This window comes from Pundamilia nyererei, unplaced genomic scaffold (genome assembly GCF_000239375.1).
Source record: "Pundamilia nyererei isolate P.nyererei 1_Seehausen unplaced genomic scaffold, PunNye1.0 scaffold00048, whole genome shotgun sequence".
Taxonomy (NCBI): Eukaryota; Metazoa; Chordata; class Actinopteri; order Cichliformes; family Cichlidae; genus Pundamilia; species Pundamilia nyererei.
The window spans coordinates 2,915,614-2,935,690 of record NW_005187449.1 but is presented as its reverse complement, the minus strand read 5'-3'; the positions used below and the strand labels follow the sequence as shown (position 1 = coordinate 2,935,690).

At 41.1% G+C, this 20,077-nt stretch overlaps 1 protein-coding gene across 1 annotated transcript in view; it reads right to left on the bottom strand.

Annotated features, from left to right (window-relative positions):
• Positions 1-18,572, bottom strand: part of LOC102204868 (endothelin-1) — a 28,887-nt gene extending 10,315 nt beyond the window's left edge. The window contains exons 1-2 of the mRNA XM_005732778.2: positions 18,094-18,572; positions 6,275-6,431 (exon numbers count right to left, since the gene is read on the bottom strand). Of these exons, the coding sequence (XP_005732835.1) occupies positions 6,275-6,431; positions 18,094-18,154 (218 nt within the window). The 5' untranslated portion in view covers positions 18,155-18,572. The remainder of the gene's footprint in view (positions 1-6,274; positions 6,432-18,093) is intronic.
• Positions 18,573-20,077: the final 1,505 nt, after the last annotated feature.

Genomic DNA, 20,077 nt, shown 5'->3' with positions numbered 1-20,077 from the left:
TGTTACGGGGGAGTGGACGAGAGCAACTGGGGTCAAGCGAAGGAACGGCGTTTGTCCGGTTCTCTCCCGTGCACGAGAAACATGAAGAACTTTGCCTACTTCGTGTCTTGCTTGCTGTGTAATTATATTGTCTTCAACGTTCCAGCGAATAGGTTCAAGCTACAAACCTATCAGCTAGTCTTTGACTTTATTTATTTTCTGCTGTGTTTTACTTGCATCTATTTGAAAGAGTGAGTGTAAACACACACAAAAAAAATATTTTATGTGCTGGAATGTGCAGAAAATAGGTTTAAATATTAAACAAATTTCTTCCAGTTAGAGAATGTTGCATATAATTAAATTTTTGCTTGATGCATAAAGTTAAAAGATTAAAACTAATAAAACAAGTTTTAAAAAGAGACTTTTCCATTTGATTACATTTTGTATGATGGATTATGTAGAAAAAGTAGAATTGGGCTGAAAGATCTATCGCTTTATCACCTATGCAGGTTGTAAATCGTGTTTTTAAAAAGTAACTAAGTAACTAAGTAAATAATTACTTTTGAAAATAAGTAATCAGTAAAGTAATGGGATTACTTTTTTGGGCAAGTAATCAGTAATTAGTTACTGATTACCTTTTTCAAGTAACTTCACCAGCACTGGTCCTCAGTCTGCGTTTGGGTCCAGGCATTAAGATGGGCCAAGACTGTCCTGGCCTTTTGCCAAACTGTTTCCAAGTTCAGTCTCATAGATGCATCTGAAGAACGATCGGATTCATGACGAGCACGTTTTCTACAGCCAAACGTGAAGCTAGGAAATGACCAGTGTTGGGTAAGTTACTTTAAATTAGTAACTTAGTTACATTACTAGTTACTTCTATCAAAAGTAACTCAGTTACTTCAAGTTACTCGTTACTTTCAGAGTAACTAGTTACTAGGGAAAGTAACTTTGGTTTTACTCAGAATTCTCTTGTTAATGTGTTCCTTCCGTAACTGGATACCCAGCAAGATTGCCAGTCTTCTAGCTTGCTTACGTGCCACAAGTGCACTGTGCCACCAACCAATTAAAGGAAAAAATAATGTGCACATTCCCACGAGAGAAATCCCACGCCTGATTCTATGCTAGCCTGCTTTTTACATCCAACACAAAAACTGCAGTCGTGGTGCTTTCGATTGTACTCAGAACTCGGAAATTCTGCCTTCTGAATAGGAAGATGTAGGTAACACCAGACTGCAGATGAGCTGCATACAGGGCTGGACTGGGACAAAAAAATCGTCCCGGGAATTTTGACTAGAGACCGGCCCACCATTATAGGAAAAATCATGAAGGCTTTGAATGAAAATAAACGCTGTTGTGACAGTGATGTATACTGTCCTGATGGTATATATGTATCAATCTATCAATTGTTTGTTGCAAGACTCAGATAATTATTTTTTTAAAAGTGAGACATTTTAAATGAGAATAAGAAAGTATTTCCTTGTGCCCCCCTTTCCCTTTTAATGCCCTACATGGCCCCCTGGCAACACTTTGCTAGAGCCGCCCCTGCACAGTTACCAGTTGTCAGCTACTTAGAAACGGATCCTGTTGTTATTTGTCTCTCGGAAACAGTTCATAACTTCTCTTCAACTCATTCATGTTAACTAAAAGGTAAACCTGTTTCTCCATCACAGCTCTGATGATCCAGTAAGGACATCTCCTGGTTTCATCTTCATGTTTCCCTCTCACCAGATAACCAAACCATATCATGACCAGCAGCTTTACAGCTGTGGCTCCAGCCAACATCAGCTGATACTAGAAATTAATATTAAATAAATTCTAACAACAGCTGATCAAGCTTAAAAGTGCTGTTGTTGACATCCGCTGGTTTCCTCTTTCTGGCGCGAAGTGGGCGATAAATAAATAAGAGAGAAAAGCCGATCAGCTGATCATTGATCAGTTTCATGACTGAAGTAGAAACAGGAGAGGGAGGGTGAGAGGATGAGAGGAGAAGAGGCAGCTGTGCAGCGTAAACACAGAATAACTTCAGCTTTGTGTCTTTTTCATTGTAGCTGAAGTCCGGGACAAACTGTGTTCCTTTTCACCTCAATACGAAACGTGTAATTCTGAATACCAGACGATTCCGTTTTTTACGGGACGGTTGGCAACTCTAATAATTAACCTTATGAACAAAATAAAGTTCAACATCAGTAACATAGCACCACCCAGCTGTATAGAAACTCCATCATGCTAGCTAGCACGCAGTACGAAAAAGTCAGCATAACGAAAATAAACTCCACCTACACTTGGTTCATATCTGACCCAGATGGACTGCAGGTCATAACTTCTTACCTGAAGTTCAGTTCACCTGACACTCGGACCAGCGGCCGCTTCGGGTCTCTCCTCTTGCCTCCCTTTTCCTTCATCCACCTGCTGGCCTCCACCACTTGTTAATGTTATTGAATCTGTGGAAGCTCCGCGATAGCCACCACACGAAGTAACGGATAACGAGCCTATCTAAATCCCAGTAACGAGTAACGCGTTCCCGGTTTTGGCATAATAACTAGTTACCGTGCTCGTTACCACAATAATAACGTAGTTACTGTAACGCGTTACTTAATAACGCGTTAGTCCCAACACTGGAAATGACTGAGAGTGAACCTTTACTTTCTTCTTGTCTACACGAAGCTACACGACCAGAGTTCTTGCAGCATTAGACCTGGAGGAAGATAAATTCTTTATGATACTGGAGGTACTAAGAGTGATTTAACAGGAAGAAATATAAAAACAAATATCCTCTCATTCAGATGTTGTGCTCAGCAGAGGCCTGCAGAGATCACGACAGAAGCAAAGAAGGATATAATGTGATGTTCGAGTGGGTAGGAGGCTGGTGTGGACAAAACTTTGGGCTTCAAACTGTCACGGTCCTGGGTCGGTGACCCAGTGTTTTGTGTTATTGTTAATCTTTGATTTCATCATGATTTATCACTGCTAGTTTGTTGGTTTCCGTTTCAGTATTTATAGCTCCCTCAGTTCTTTAGGATTTGTACAGCTGACAATAAAGGCTCATTTTTTGTTATCATTCCACCCTTATTTCCATTTGCCTGTACTTGGGTCCCCAGTCTCCCCACGCCTCATCGTCTGCCTCGCCAGATGTGACACAAACATCAATCCCTGACAATCCCTGAAACTTTCAGCAAACGATTATGTTTTACTCATTTGGTGTCTACATCAAACCAAATCATTCCCATAGCACAATTTTCTGTTTTCTCCGCGGTATACGCCTACAGGTCACGCGTGTGGAGGGGAGGCTGATAACACGTTACATTTGGACTTTTTTAAAACTTTTGAATAAAGTCTATTCAGCAGCACAACTCATATCTCACACTGTGTCCTCCCATTAAAATATGACCACGCCATCCCTGACAGCATGTCATGCCGGCAGGCACTGAGTTTGACAGTTAATTATTGGCTCATATTGTCAGTGACAGTGCCAAAATAATAATATGTTTTCTGTTGTCTTGCTGTCAAATAAATGAGTCCAAAAATGAGCAGATGTTAAATAAATTGCGTTTGTTTGAGTTCACTGAAGGTGGTTCTGATCCTGGCGTCTCTCTCTTTAGTTTGGATCACTGCCTTTTTGGATGATCAGACACATCCATCTGTAACTGAGAGGGAAACTCCTCACTGACTTCACTGTTTGTTTGAACACTTACGAAGGTGAAAATCGGACTTTAAAAACAGCCTTTGTGCTTCAAGTACTCCGAGATTTCTGTTTTCTTCTGGTGTAAAATAGCAGGGAGCCAAAGGATGTCCTTTAAAGGTTACACTGGTGTTACTCGATATTTTCTCTTTAAACAATACAACACGAGTAGAAAAAAACCCAACATTATTTCAGCTTGTTCTGATCTTCTGTCTGTTGCTCTCCTACCGACAGTGTGAACCTTCAAGCGCTGTTCTCAAATGGATAATTTTGTTTAGGTCTACAGATGTGGTTATTTGCAAGAATAAAACATGTTGTTCACTCTGTCGCGTACATGTTAGCAAGGTTACATATTTTAAATGACGCTGTGTGTGAAGAAAAAGGAAATGCACTCGGGACTCCCCAACGCTCTTTAGTGGCATCATTAGTGACGGCGGGTGCTGGCAGTGCTCTTTAAAGCGTCTTTATAGTGAAAGCAGGAAGATTGCATTTTACCACATGGCTATATTTAGAGTGAGCTAACAGTCTGAGACGGTCCCACCACCACTGGAGCCGTTTTTGGCTAACCTCTGGAAGCTATTTTGGTGACTTGTCTTTTTCTACACCAATTAATTTGGAGTGTGACTTACTGGCATGACATGAAACAGCTTACAGTGCAGTAACCAATTCAGGGAAACACTGAACAGCATAATTGCACTTTATCAAAAGGGATGATGCTGTAAATACATATAGTAAAGCTCAAACCAGACTACTTTTTCCATTTTATTATTATTTTATTCTAAGATTTCTACACTATCTTCCACATTTTTACCTTTAAATCTTTTCATCTCATTATTTTGAACAGGGGTAAATTGAGTTATTATTATTATAACTGCGTCTCATTTCTAGAAACAGTTGAGGATGAAATGTCAACACACAAACGGGAGCAGGCTGTGAGGAGTTAAGCAGCTGTGGGCAGATAAAGATCCGACCATGATTTCAGACTCTCTGTTGAGTTGGTGTTAAAGGGTTAAAAAAAGCTCATTTGAAACACGGAGAGGAAACTGAGCAGAAACAACCCTTCTTTAGGAAAGGTGTGCTTTCTCATTAGCTCCACCACATCTAAGCGGTTACTCGTTGCTTGTGCATACTGAACTAAAATGAAGTTAATTGCTACCAATTGTGAAGGGAGCTGCACGCCTACTTCTTATTTGAGGCCAGCCATTTTAAAAAATATGAACAACTGGACTAGAAAAGACATTCAAGTCAACCCGACATGGCTGTTTCAGGGAACCTTTGTTACTCACTTGTCTCTTCACAGAGTTAAAGAAATGTAGTATTAGTATTAAAGCTCAAATAATCAGGCCCCATTTTATCTTAATGACCTTGTAGTACCATCACACTTGTTGTTTCTAGAGAATTTAAAAGTAGAATGGGAGGGAGAGCCTTCAGTTTTCAGGCCCCTCTTCTGTGGAACCAGCTTGCAGTTTGGATTCAGGAGACAGACACTATCTCTACTTTCAAGATTAGGCTTCAAACTTTCCTTTTTGCTGAATCATTAGGGCTGGACCAGGTGACCCTGAATCCTCCCTTAGTTATGCTGCAATACGTGTAGGCTGCCGGGGGATTCCAATGATACACTGTGTGTTTTTTCTTCTCTCACTATGTGTTAATAGACGTCTATGCACTGAATCATACTGTTATTAATCTCTAGCTCTCTTCCACAGTATGTCTTTTATTCTGTCTTCCTTCTCTCACAGCAACTGGTCACGGCAGATGGCTGCCGCTCCCAGAGCCTGGTTCTGCTGGAATTTTCTTCCTGTTTAAAGGGAGTTTTTCCTTCCCACTGTTGCCAAAGTGCTTGCTCATAGGGGGTCATATGATTGTTGAGTTTTTCTCTGTACGTATTTTTGTAGGGTCTACCTTACAATATAAAGTGTCTTGTGTGTTGTTGTGATTTGGCGCTGTATAAATAAAACTGAATTGAATTGAATTGAATTGAATTGAAAAGGTGAACCAGGCATTAATTAAAGACTTGTTGCAGTGGATGTGACTAAGGCTGAGGAGCTGTTCTGGGGGAACTCTGCCTTTTGCTCTGACCACCTCACATGACCCTGATGTGGATAAGTGGTTGAGTGTACACATGTATGCTCAGCAGGACGGGTGCTGCAGAGTCTGACTCTCTTAAGGAGAAATATGGAAATGAAATGAGAAATGTAGAGAAAATTTCTAGCCTCACCAACCATTCAAGTCTCTGAATGGTTGGTGAATGGTTGCTCCATGTCACCACTTTATCTGCTTCAGACTCAGCAGTGAAGCTAATGTGCTACTGTGCAGGTCTGAGGCAGAATAAGGGGAAAATCACTGAAAATTCAGAAAATCACTGCCTTGACAAAACAGTGAAAGTTAATCTTATTCGTGGACTGAAGCTGCTGCAGAAGCCTCCCACCCACGGCCCTGCTAAAGCTGCACGCACAGAGCTTTGTTTATCCTTTGGACAGATTATAGACAACTTCTTTTCTCGGCTTTGTTTTGTTATCACATTTACGGCAGTAAACTTTATCGCAACACTCCAATGTTTCATTACAGAGGAAACAAAGCCATAAAATGTTTAATTTTGTTCTCTCGCAGACTCACCTCGGGGTGTTGATCCAGACGATGCCAATGTGACAGAAAAAAATGCACTCTTTGTCTTTCTGGTTCTCGCAGGAGCAGCGTTTCTCTCGCCGGTGAGCCATATGGGGGAGCTGCACTGGGGGGCCATCCTCCAGCACAGAGCTCGAAACAGAGAGGGCTGGAACACACAGGCAGGGCAGGGTTATCGGCTATTAATGATCATCTACTCAAGTATGCAGCGATTCTGCTGCTTTGTCATGAGTGGATGAATGAGAGATGTTTGCATTAACTTGAGATTTGAGTTCAGAATTCAAATTTTTACTGCCAATTCTGTTTAGATCAATATTAATGAAGAAGCCGTGTGAAACAGTTCTCATCTAAAGCTGGTGTTGAGGAGAGAAGCAATCATATTTTATCCACATGTCAGTCTCTTTGTCTCTTTTCTTTACATTTTTGCTGATGATGATCTGTTGTACCTCGAGGTGGAAACATACATTAAAAACTGCCTACACAGCACGTGAATTCCTACAGGTATGTACGTGTTTCAAATGCAAAGAGACGTGAAGCATCAACAGGAAGAGTGGGAATACTGTGGGATCCTTACACTGTGAGCTTGCATGTGCAATTGCCACTGATAATTTGCAAATGCCTAAAAACAATAGACTGTATATAAATTCTGTAGTCATTTTAACAGGACCCATTGGGCAGGTCCAGTGCAAAAAAGCATACGCCCCCTAGTCTGAAATACGAGGATGTATTAAATAAGCATGGCCACTGGGACACGTCAGGAAAGTGTTTACTGGGGCCGTGTATCAACTGAGCAGTAGGGTCAGTTTCTCATAGACCTAAAGAAAAAATGGACATTGCATCCAACTTTCATTCCTATATACTTCCAGTTATTATATCCAGAAACTATAACGCCAGGGTTTGCTCACATCACCAGCCCTGGGGCAGATTGGAAAACTGGTAAAACATGAGACTGAAAATATTGGTTTTAAGATCTAGACTGGGTACAGATATTAATGTTTAAATTTGTATGGTGGTTTATTATTCATTTTATTTTCATTTGCTGGTAATAAGAAATGTCAACATAAATCAACAGGATACAAACGATGGATGGTGAAGACGGTAAACATTAAGAAAGTTCAGATACCCACCATGAGCAGCTTCAAGAGCGGCTTGCATGGTGGTAGAGCCGACTGCAGGATTATAAGTTAATGCATCAACAAAGAGATCCAGCCTGTTGGGGCCATGAATGCCTTTTAGAAATTTCATGGCAATCAATCCAGTACCTGTAGAAATAGCTACTCTTAACCTAACTAGTTCATTCACTCACAGGTTTTCCTTGGGTGCACAACAAAGGAAAGTCTGTGTGCAGCTTTTACTTTGTTAAAGTCGGAAATTACTTTATTCAATTTTATAGCCTCAAGGTCTTCATCAACACCCCAGAAAAGCACATTCACAGCTACAGTCACATGACACCATGCCCTCCAACGGGCCTGGTGTGTTTCCGATAAGAGAGCCAGAGCCGTCATTGCCTTTGTTTTTGTCACCGGAGCGTCGGAACAACTCCCTGTTCCTTCCCACTTAACTTAACACAACTCCCTTAGCATGAATGACATGTAATATTGTACCTGAACATAGACTTACAAACACAAAGACACATGTTTAAAAGCACACGTACACACAGAGAGCCCATAAAGCAGGCAGAACCCACAGACGGCCTTTGATCTTGTTCTCGATGTGCATGAGAGAATGTTTAGGCGTCCAAGAGGGATTTACACGATTTACACGTGGGAGCAAAATAACACCTTTTCTCACAATAAACTTAGGTGTAGCTCTGTTCTTCACCCGGCTGTGTCCCAGAGAATCACATTAGGTTTTTATTCATGCACATTTTCCAAAGAAAGTTCATAAATGCTCACATTTCAACTAACCCCAGCCATCATCAGCAGGATGAGCATTCTCAGACACACCAGTCAGTGGAGGCCCTTTTACTACAATAAGCATCCCAGTAAAACACTTCTCGAGCAACATTTTCAAAATACTTTTGGGGGATGCTGAGATTTATAATCTCTCCAGGATTTTCTGGGACTACCCGGAGGTAAACCAGCACGGAAAACCTCCAATAAAAGGCAACCTTAAATGGCTCTTTTTAAGTGGCAGATTCCAGATGCCAAAACTTCTTGCTCTGTATCTGAGACTGAGCCTAGCCCGCCTATGCTCAAATCTAATTTTGCGTCACATTTTTAACACATATGCATGTGCACTTTGCACTGATACAGAGCATTTTGTATATTCTGAGCAGCAGGGTGCTGTCATGGAGGAGTGAGGAGGTTTTATTTAGGCAAGTACAGACCGGGAACCACACAAAGCTACCTGCTGCTGTTTGCAACGTCATGTCGAAGTTATGTGTGTGTTTTTGCACACCTGAATGCTTCAGTGCCAGACGGACACATCTGTCAGCACAGCAGCTTTCTGCCAGACATCATTACGATATCAGACACAACACGATGAAGAGGATAATGGATCTCCTGTTCTGCTTTACTTCACAGTGCTCGGATCTTATTTTTAACCCACGGTCTTTGTGGTAATGCCAAAGTATATTCTGAAAAGGATCTGTGATGACTTTCTTTAAGAGGAAACCTTCGGACTGATTGAAACACTGAATGTGAATAAAATGCCTTGACAAGAAAACTCTACAAAATGTAAAATGATTTTAATCCCAGTTTAGCTTCAACTTCCTAATAGCACTTCAGGCTTGATCCAGACTTCCTGACCTCACAGTGGGGTCGACACCACAGATGTTTCACATCACCTTACTGGTTGGTAGAAACTGAGCTGAGGCGTGATCAGCGGAGTTTCAGTCAAAGCAAGAATGTCAAATAAAAAACTGAATCTTTGTTTAAAGATAAAAACAACTGTTAATCTGACAGAAGAAAAATGACCTGTAAAGTGTCCTTCCTCTTTATGTAACTGAAGCTGGTGAAAGTACACCAGGAATTATATTTATTATTAGTTATTAGTCAAGGTAAAATAAAAAAATCAGTTCTGCTTCGGTTAAAAGTTTTTGGGAAACTTCTCGTCTCAGTGTTTCTGTATCTGGAGTTTTGCAGCAGGAAGGCACATTAAACAAACACATTATCCAAACTGGTTTGCACAGTTACTTCTCGGGCAGCCAAGTCCAACTCACCTGAACTGAGGGACTTTCTCGATACTGAGGCTTGAATCCATTTGGCATGGAGATTTCACACTTTTTATCCATGGTCCTCACATTTCCTCCTAAAAACACACATGCTTGAGTGTGACCTTTACGTACTGTACATAGACGAGGTTAGACAAGCAGCTTAGAGGTTTCAATCCTGGCCTGCATGAGGAAACAGTCAAATAATGCTGCCTCTCAGATGACTTCAGAGATTTGTCAGGTTAAATCTCTGTCATCAAAACTAAATTCCTCAATAAAGACTTTCAACTGCTTGAAAGGCCACTCATTTGCATCGAAAGCTAAAAAGACAATATGACACTAACCAGTTTCACATTTTGTGATATTGAATTATCATGTTCCTATTTAGTCATTATTATTCATCTTTTCCGAGGCTGTGCCAGAGGATGACTGAGTGAGTGTTGCTTCCAAAATGTCACTTTGGAGCACTAATGTCGAGTCCAAAGGCCAGAAATATGCCAGAAAAAAAACAAACTGGCATCAACGTCGACCTTGCCTCTCTCAGTTTGAACACGTGGCACCCAGCTGTGCGGTGGCTCGAGTTTCTCCATCATTGCTTTTATATTCTTTAACAGAATATATAATACACATGTTTTATGTGTATGTACAGCATCAAAGATTGATGTACAGATGCAACCAGCCTCGCTGGTTTGCATCTTTTGAACAGGGAGATGTCTCCATCGCTCATTTGTCCTGTAAACCTCTGATTAAGTTAAGACATCTGACTGAAGACAAAAGAAGCAGCTTGTTGTAATTACTGCAAAATCGGAGACATGGACACTGATTGAGCGGTCTGCAGAAAGGATAGAATAATACTAATAATGACAGAGTGCAGCGTGCAGATGTTTGCAGCACTGAGCGTATCGCGAATCCTCAAGTTTGTCGGGGGAAAAAAAAGTGAACTTTTCAGTGCCACCACCTGTCGGTGCCTTTCGCTTCATCCTCACTAATGTTTTGATTTCAGGCTGAGATCTGTCAAGAAGAAAATTGAAATATCATTTATCATTTTTATTTTATCATCGCAGCCTTCTTTGAACTTATCACCTTATTTAATTAAATACTCCTTTTTGTATGACAAAGGCCAAGATTTTATGACTATATCATAAAGACAAAATGACCTCTGCTGAATGAGGTAAGGACAACCTCCTGGGGCAATTTTAGGCCACCTAAGGGTTATAGTTAGGGGTCTGATATTGACTGATGGTGGACACTCAATGGATCACTCACACTCACACTGGGTTGGTGCACAGTCTCAAAGATGTTTGTGTTAATTACAATGCTCACAAACCTGCAGAGACAGAGGAAATACAGGGACTGCTAAGTCTGCTTAGGCTGAGCATCTTTAGTTGATTCCAGATGTTTTTCAAACCTTCAAGTTTCAGGCTTTGTTTGTCTTGGGCAGAAGCCAATGAGAGCTAAGCATCTAACTGTGCCAGAAATAAACGAACAAAAACTGGGTGGGCATCAGAGCTTCTCGTGTTCATTCAATCACAAGCAGAAAATATCTAAGAGGAACGTGTCATAGAGAACAAAAGTAAAATGAAAAGACAATTTAATTCACGAGCTGGGTAAGAAGTCACATCATGTATCACAAAAGTGATACATGAGTTTATTCTTCCTGCAGAGCTCACTGTGTGGAACAAGGTGCCAAAATGTTCAGTCAGCACCTTGGGTTCGGTTCTTGTCTGGTTAGTGTCATTTCCAGAACCTGAGTTGCAAACTGATGCTTTCTGCCACTAAAACATCATAATGTGAGCTTTGAGAATCTTAATATCAGTCTTAGTAAACATTTGAATCCATAATTCAGATCCATCAGTCGTTTGCATATCAGGGAACATTTCAAAGCAGCTGTGACAGATAAAAGTAACACAAATACAATACAAAAGAGACCATGAACGTGATGCTCTTAATGAATGCCAGAACAATACTACTACTACTAATAATAATAATAATAATGATAATAATACTAATAAGAAGAAGAACAACAACAACATATCAGACTGATCTTGAGCTCGGCATAATAAATTTTACACACACTATGGGGGAAGCACTGTCCCTGAAATCTTACTTGGATATTTGCCAGTCTTGTTCTCTATAGGAGCATGAGTGATATCAGACTTCAAGCTGAAAGTTGATTCTTTATTGTTTCTTTGCCACAGGCAGTGAATTACACTTTATGGATGTAAACATTTAACTTTTCCTGGACCTTATGATCTCGTCTCTGTATTTGGCACCCTTTCAGTCCTTTAAGCAGCTCTCAGTGTGATGCACATTTCCTTTCCCATAATTTGCATTTAGTATTTTGTGATCCTTTTGCACAGGTATCCACATGCCTGTGCATATGAACCTGCATACTTTAGATACATGTGCAAGTATTCATGCAAGCTCGTGTGCTATTTTGCATCTTTGGCTTAAGAACAAAAATAAAATCATGGGAAATACCAAGAGGCAAACCCCCTGTTCAGGATCCTGCATCGTGTGCGGACTGCTGAGCCAAAGTTTAATTTCTTGCCCCTGTTATGAGAGGGTCTGGTAGGCTCCGCGGGGTTTGACAATATTTGACAATATACACATGGATCAGCTGCTAATCCACGAGCTGGTTGTTTGGACTGGCAGAAGTCAGTGCACAGGTACAAACCTCTCAGCCAGGAAAAGACTCTGTAACATTCAGTCCTTTGAATTCTTCAGCATTCATAAACACTTGAAAAGAAACAGAAGGTATGCAGTGGTTTTGTGTAAGAAGTAAAACACTGTATTTAGTTTGAGCGCACTCTTGGGCATTGTCTCCGAACGTTCTACCCTTGGCGGGCACAACGTTCGGAGATTATAAAAATGTACTGAGGCCAACATTAAAGCCAGAGTAAACTCCCAGCCTAATTTGGGGCCGTTGAAGCCCCAGTGTCTCCAGTTTTATGTCACAAAAGGCAGAATAAAATTACACTTGAGAGTTTAAAAACAAAATACACTTTCCATCAACCATCCCTGATGAAACTCTGACGTCCACCCTGGACATGTTGCTTTGTCAGAGACCTTCTGACCTCCCGACTGAGCACAGGTGAGCACAGAGCGAAGAACGGCGAGCGTCAAGTTAGTGATTATGATGACACCTGAGCTCCAGAAGGTAGCCTGACTTTATCCTTGTGTTGACGCACAGGTTGCAGTTTGACGGAGAAATTAACCCTTTCATGTTATTTGCCAAAACATTAGAGATTTGTGACTTTTTGAAGATTGTCTTTGTAGATTTTTAAGCTTTTTACCAAACAGCTGTTTGACAGCTGATGGCTTGTTTCATTCCAAAATATTTGGGATAGGAAATGTAAACGAGGGTTACATAGTGGCATGAAGATTGTGTTCAAGGATTAGTAAAATGAATAAAATAAATGAAAAAATAAATTTTTAAAAAATTCCCAAATATTTTAGTAAAGTGTTGTGCCCTTGCTACCAGAACAGTTGATCTGCTCTTAGCTACTGACTGTCCAAATCTGCTGATCTCTGTTGGAGATACCAACACCATTCTTCCAAATTCTTTTACTTCATTTGTTTCATTCTAAAGTCAGCTGGCCTGAAATCCGGTGAGTGCCCAGGGTACAAGTCCAAACATTTCTTCCTAATCTAATCATTTAGTGGACTGGGGCATCATTATCCCAGGAGAGAAAGGTGATATGAGTTATTACTTTGCATTGATTTGCAGTGACCAGTCTCACTATAAGGAAAAATGGACAGGAACAGAAAAGTAGGGCTCAAACTGTAAGGGTCAGGGTTGTAGTTTTTCTTTCAAATTACCACCCATCTGCACATTTTCAACCAGCTCAGGCTGTTTCTGTTGTTATACAGGCTGTTAGGTTTTATTTAGTGTCCTCAGTGCTCGAAGACAAAGGCTGTGGTGTTGTCTTGTGATTTCAAAGTGCTGCTTTCTCCAGCAATCCCTAATAAGGCTCAGATGTCTGGCTGTGATAGACAAATACAAAACACGCAGCACAGATTAAGACCAACGGGAAGGTGGAGATAGAGGAGACAGAAAAATGGCAAGAAAAACGGTAGACAGTTTGGTAAGTGGAAAAAAAGACAGCAGCAGCCAGAAAAGTAGAGAAAGAGTAGGGACTACATGTTGACAGAAAGGTGCTTTAAAAACTCTCTGAGGTCCTCACGCTAACAAAGACTCTACCCAAACTATATTTGTTTAAGATGATGGAGGTAGCATGTACCCAGTAATTCAGTATGCTAAATATTTCATGGAAAAGGCAGCTCCTCGCCTCACCTCAGTCATAAGTAGTACCCTGTGACAGTAATGAGCATGCACACTGCTGAACATGAGGAAATGAGTAGATTGAGTGTTGGTCAGGACACCCGAAACCACAAGTACTATTTCATAATGACGATTTCAACTGATGTAGAAACAGGAAGAACGCTGGTGTTTCTCAGAATGTGCTCACACTTTATGACAAACCTCAGTAATTCTTGTTTCATAGAGAAGATGTTCAGCCAACTTCCATTTATATTTTCCTTTTAACTGCACACTGCTCGAAATGATTACAACGGTTAGCTCTAGCTTGTGGTGTGTAAATGTAAAAGAAAACTTGCAACTGCAAGTAGCCACCCCGTCCCTTAACCTTTAAGATCTACCTGAGGATGTGGGTTTTCATTCAGCAACACCAAGAGGGTCATACTGTAATGCTGCACCAAATCCTGTTCTTACCAGGATTACACATAAATGTGCCCAGCTGTACTTCAGCTGGCTGGCCTGTGGCATGCTAAATTAGACTTGGTGTCAGGCTTCTTTGACACGTACTGTACATGTGACAACATTTTTATTATCACAAATATAAATTCATCATGCAAGGATGAGCATAAAGTATGATTTACATTTGTTATGCTTGTAAATTCTTTTGAGAAGATCGGCTCTGTAAGCCATTGTAAACACTGCGTGTGGTTCAAGCCAACAAACCTAAAGACCAAACCAGGAATGTTATCTTTGAGAACAGAGGGGTCACTGGTCTGCTGCTACCTAGACTGGTTATTCCACTTTATGTCTTTGGTGTTTCAAAAGTTTAAATGAGTTCAAATCACAAATAACTCTTTAAAACACCCGATAATGTGTTTGTCCTTCATCGCCTGCACCATGAAATGAGTCTGTTTGACAAACCATGATTTTTTTGCCAGTGTTTCAATTCAATATTTGTATATTAAAACAATTAATGAATTTTTATTCACTTTGTAGGCACCTTTATCAAGCCTACAAAGCTTTCTTTGTAAATGACTCTTCTATAATAGAAAGCCTGGTTTAGACTTATGCAGGAAATTTAGGAGTATGAAAACACAACACAGCCCTGGTTTTAGAAATGAAAGATCCACAATCCAGTTCTGCAGGTAGACCTATTCAAAAAGTTAAATATCCCAGCCTGCTTCGATTTTTAAAGTTCCTGGCAGGCTCAAACTATACCTCGGGCTAATGTGAAATAATGTCCTTTTGTATTTTCCTTCTGTGAAGGCCTTACCATCAAGGTTTCTGAAAACATTTTTATTAGCTGCTTCACAAAGATATCTGGGGATTGAATGTGCTAACAGTCTGAAGAACACCTAAACCAGGCATTGTTACCCAAACTCAGCTAAAGACCAGATTATACCAGCTTTCATTAAATCCACAGTTTTACTTGACTCATCAGTCATTTGAAAAAGAATTAATTTTCAATGAAAAGGGTTTTACCGCACAGTCCTTAGCATGTACAGCTGTAAGACTTATTTCCTCAGCAGCCCTCAGGTATGTTAGCTGGAGGCTACAAGAGGTCGTTTTGTGTTCATGGTTGGATTTCTGTGTGGCTCAAACTCAGCTTCACAGACTAAATCGTCCCATCTTACCCGTCTATGGTGATTTTTCATTTTTATGGGCCAATGATTTTTTTTTTTTTGGTAACGGTATAAACAATGAAAGGTGGTGGATTGGCCAGATGCTGGCCGGTGTGTAAAAATAACTCAGTTGTTTGGTGGTGGCTATCGCGGAGCTTCCACAGATTCAGTAACATTAGCAAGTGGTGGAGGACAGCAGGAGGATGAGAGAAAGGGGAGGCAGGAGGAGGAGAGACCCGAGGCGGCCGCCGGTCCGAGTGTCAGGTGAACTGAACTTCAGGTAAGAAGTTATGACCTGCAGTCTATCTGGGTCAGATATGAACCAAGTTTAGGTGGAGTTTATTTTCGTTGTGCTGACTTTTTACAGTCAGTTACAATAACTCTTACTGCGTACTAGCTAGCATGACGGAGTTTCTATACAGCTGGGTGGGTGCTATGATGTTACTGATAGTGAACTTTATTTTATTCATAAGGTTAGTTATTAGAGTTGCCAACCGTCCTGTAAAAACCGGAATCGTCCGGTATTCAGAGAAAATATTACGCGTTTTGTATTGAGCTGAAAAAGAACACAGTTTGTCCCGGACTTCAGCTAGGATGGAAAAAGACACAAAGCTGGAGTTATTCTGTCTTTACGCTGCACAGCTGCCTCTTCTTCGCTCATTCTTTGCCTTCCCTCTCCTGTTTCTACTTCAATGAACATGATCATGAAACTGATCAATGATCAGCTGATCAGCTTTTCTCTCGTTTGTTTATTGCCCACTTTGCGCCAGAAAGAGGAAACCAGCGGATGTCGCGTTAAACAACAGCTGCACATTTAAGCTTGATCAGCTGTTGTTAGAATTTATTTAATATTGGTGTCTTATACAGCACTCCTCTACTCAGAGCACTTTATATGGCTTGCCTCATTCACACAAAAACATCTTCTATGTATTCCCTAACTACGTGCTATCTATCTGTCTGTCTACCTATCTATCATTCAAACTCCAGTGCAGGAAACCTGGGGTTATTACCCAAAGATATTTGGCATGCAGACTCGAGCAGACAGGGATCGAACCACTAACCTTCCAATTAGAGGGTGATCTGAGCTACAGCCACCTCCAAGTGAACAGCTCTCTGAACTGAGAAAGAGTGAACAGGTATGGCTTATTTATAAGGGTTCCCAGGAGAAAGCCTCTTCTGTAAAAGAAAGTACTTTGCTTGGAGAGCACTAACTGTGAAGCATGGTGGTAGAAGGGTGACAGTTTGATCTTGATTTGCAGCAACAGGCACTTTGCAGTCATTGAATCCACTGTGAACTTACCTACATAGCAATGTATTCTAGAGTCAGTGTGAGGCCTAAAGTTTGGACTAAAGCTTGGCCTAAAACAGACAGTGATCCCAAGCACAGCAGCAAATCTCCAACAGAATGTCTGAAAAAGAAAAGTACTGAGGTAATGCAATGACCCAAGGTCTGCAATGATCCAAAGTCCAGACCGCAACCTGACTCTAATGCTGTGGTGGGTCCTTAAGAGTGCTGTGCATGAATGAAAGACCGGCAACTTCAAAGACCTGAAGCAAGTCGACAATATGCAAAGAAAGGTGAAACCATCGTGATGCTGCTCACTGGGGTGTCGTATTTTGAACCTACAGTTTATTCCAGTATTATTCTCATTGGTGTTTTGGTCCCAGAAAAGATCACATTTGGCGGTGTTTTACTATAACCAGACCAGCCGTTTTAAAACACAAAGCAATCCTGTGTTGGAAGATGGTGACGTTGGAAAGTTACTTTTAGTTCCAGTTTCATCAACATTGAAGAGTGAGAGAAGTATAAATGCACTTTTGACATTTTTAGCCTGAATTAGACATATTCTTTTTAAATTTGACCTCTATCATGTTTGAAGTGTGAGACGGCCCTCCACAGCTATCTGTTCGTAGGACCTTCAACACAGGAATTTGCTGAAAGAGCAAGGGTATGATTATATATTCACGCGCAGCAGGTCACAGGGTGCCGTGACACTGACACTGTAAAACTTCATCATCCAAGAGCTAGAAAGCGACAACAGAGGGAGTCCTTACACGCTACGTGACCTCTGATTGCTTTTTGAATAATAAAATGTCACGATGAGCTCGACTGTGGAAACCAGAGAGCAGAGCGCCTAGCTGCAGATCTCATTATACAGCCTCACAGTTCTGATGTTGTTTCTGCTTTCAATTAAAATATGAATAATGTGAACATTAAAATATTGAGGTTGCAGTGCTTTCATGTCATGAAAAATAACGTGTAGTGCTGTGGATTTTTCCTTCATGAAAATGAATAAATTCATAATTTATTGACATCTCAAACACTGTTTAAAGATTCCTAATCGATTTTTGATACTTGATTTGCAGAAGCTGTGACGGTATTAAAAATGAGCAGTATTTATGTAAGAGATACAGAAAAAGGTCATTATTTTTTATTTAGCCACTTTTGTTTATTATTTTTGTAAGCTTGATAACTCTTTTCTACCTTTTATTAATTTCAGGGCTCCAAAATTAACAAGTTGCCATGGTAGTCCACAAACCTGTTTATTAACTCACTGGCTAATAAAATCAAACTGAGTCCTGAAAGGGGAATAAAAATTAATCAGCATCTGGAGAAATACTTAGATCTCAAAGAATAACATATTCCTTAATTTGCTTAGTGATGCATTGTCTTTTAAGAGGATCATGTAAATTATACCATGTAAACAGAGTCCTTACATCCCACCCATCTAGTAACAAACATCTAATTGGACAGATATAAAAACGGGTTTACCTTCGCTGTGCTGGATCAACATTAGAGCCGTGAAGAGGAGACAAATGTAGGTGAGGTCCATCCTGTTGATCTCCTCAGCATCCAGGTGAGAAATCAAAGGAGCAAAAGCACCTTGGCTCCTCGTAAAGTTCCTCGCAGCAGCTGGAGGAGCTGAAGCAGCAGAGCAGAGGCTCCTGCTGAATCAAAACCTAACCTAAGTGTTTCCAGTGAGCACCTAAGAAGACGAAGAATGGGCTCCGAGGGTTTGTTTCAAATGTCCAGTCAGGTAACGCGCTGTGTACAGCTGCCTCCCAGGTGCAGCACTGAGAGGAGTGTGGTGCTGGGTTTAATCCCAAGGCTGCTGCGGTTTCCAGACGGAGGGAGGATAATGTGACGATCTGTTATGAGCTGCATCAAAACAGATGGAGAGAAGTGACTGCGAGAGGAGGAGGAGGATACAACAGGGAGGCTGGCTCTGCACTGAGACACCTTCACAGCTTGAATGTCATTAATCACAGCCTCCTCCTCCTCCTGTGGTTCAGCCATGTCATGCTCTCATGCTTGCCGCGTCCCTCACTAGTCTCTTTCATCTTCTCGCCTCTTTTTTTCTTTGTGTAAGCTGAATTGTGACGCTCGCCTCCCTGGGATCTCCTCACAGAGTGCTCTACACGTGTGGAACAGCCCAGCTTGCTATTTTAGGCATACACGTCTTTATCTGTGTGGGGCAACACGTGCATACATGTATAGTTGTCATCCTGCCCCTTTTGCAATATTCCTTCACCCTCACTGAATTATTATCCCACCAGCAGCTGGAGTAAAACCTGCCTGGAGACACTGAGTGAAAACTGTAGACCTGAACTTTTAAGTGTTTAAGTCTTGGTTGAAAAAGAGCTAATCTGCCACAATGACAGTTCATCTGATGGCAATAAAATATTACAGACACAGGGGTTCATTTCCTTGTTTGCTGTAGCTGTCCTCTGTTCTCTATGTAGTGAAGAGTTAACATATTTGCCAGTTTCTGAGGCGTCTGTCACACAGAAGCATTTAAAAGTTTTAGGCTGCAGACACGATGACAGCCTGTTAGTCAGTGCCCACTCAGCTAATGATGCACAAAGTCACAGACTATAAAAAAGACAGATGTAGCCACGGTGACCTGCAGCGATCATTTGAAACCAGGAACACAAAAGGAAAATGTTCACTGAGGTCATAAATTAAGCGAGTAGTGGGGTGAATTCTCAACTCTGGCTTCACCCCCTGAACTTTTTTTAAACCAGATGCCGAACATGACTGAGAAACAACATGTCACACTCTATGTTGTTACTCATCAATCAGACGGGCAAGCCTGACCCAGAGAGTGTCCTGCTTTCCCCTCATTTTAATTAGCATGGGAACTTTAAACTCGTTTTTTATTCCTCACACAGTCCAGAGACAATCAGTGGGGTAAGGTCAACCAATGATTCAAAATTGTCCATAGGTGTGAATGTGAGTGTGACCAGCTGTCTGTCTGTTTTTTTACCCTGATAAGGATTAGCAGAAGAGAATGGATGGATAGATTCAAACTAGCAACTTTAAACTTATCAGGAAAATGTTTATTGAGTTCTTAGATCTACTGAGCAGTAAGGCCATTTTCTCACACCTCACCCACTGTAGGCCCTCAGAAACAAAGCTTACGGTACTTGCACATTAGCTTAATTTCCCCAGAAGGACACGTGTGATGAAAGAAGCAGGATTAAAAATCTTACTGCAGAGTCTGCTAAGCAGCAACCAGACAAGCATGTTCTGATCCAGACCCGGGCAGGGTCCTGCTTTGTGCTACTAGGATACTCGAGCTCCATTATTCATAGGGGGCATAGCAGGGGTACCAAGCGGCTCTGCATATCTGTGTGAGCAGATTATAATGGTGTATGATCTTCCTAAAACAACAAGGGACTTGTGTCTCCTCCAGTTTCATGTTATGGCGGGCTCATTCAGGGCCAAAGAAGGGAGATCCACACAACAACAGTTT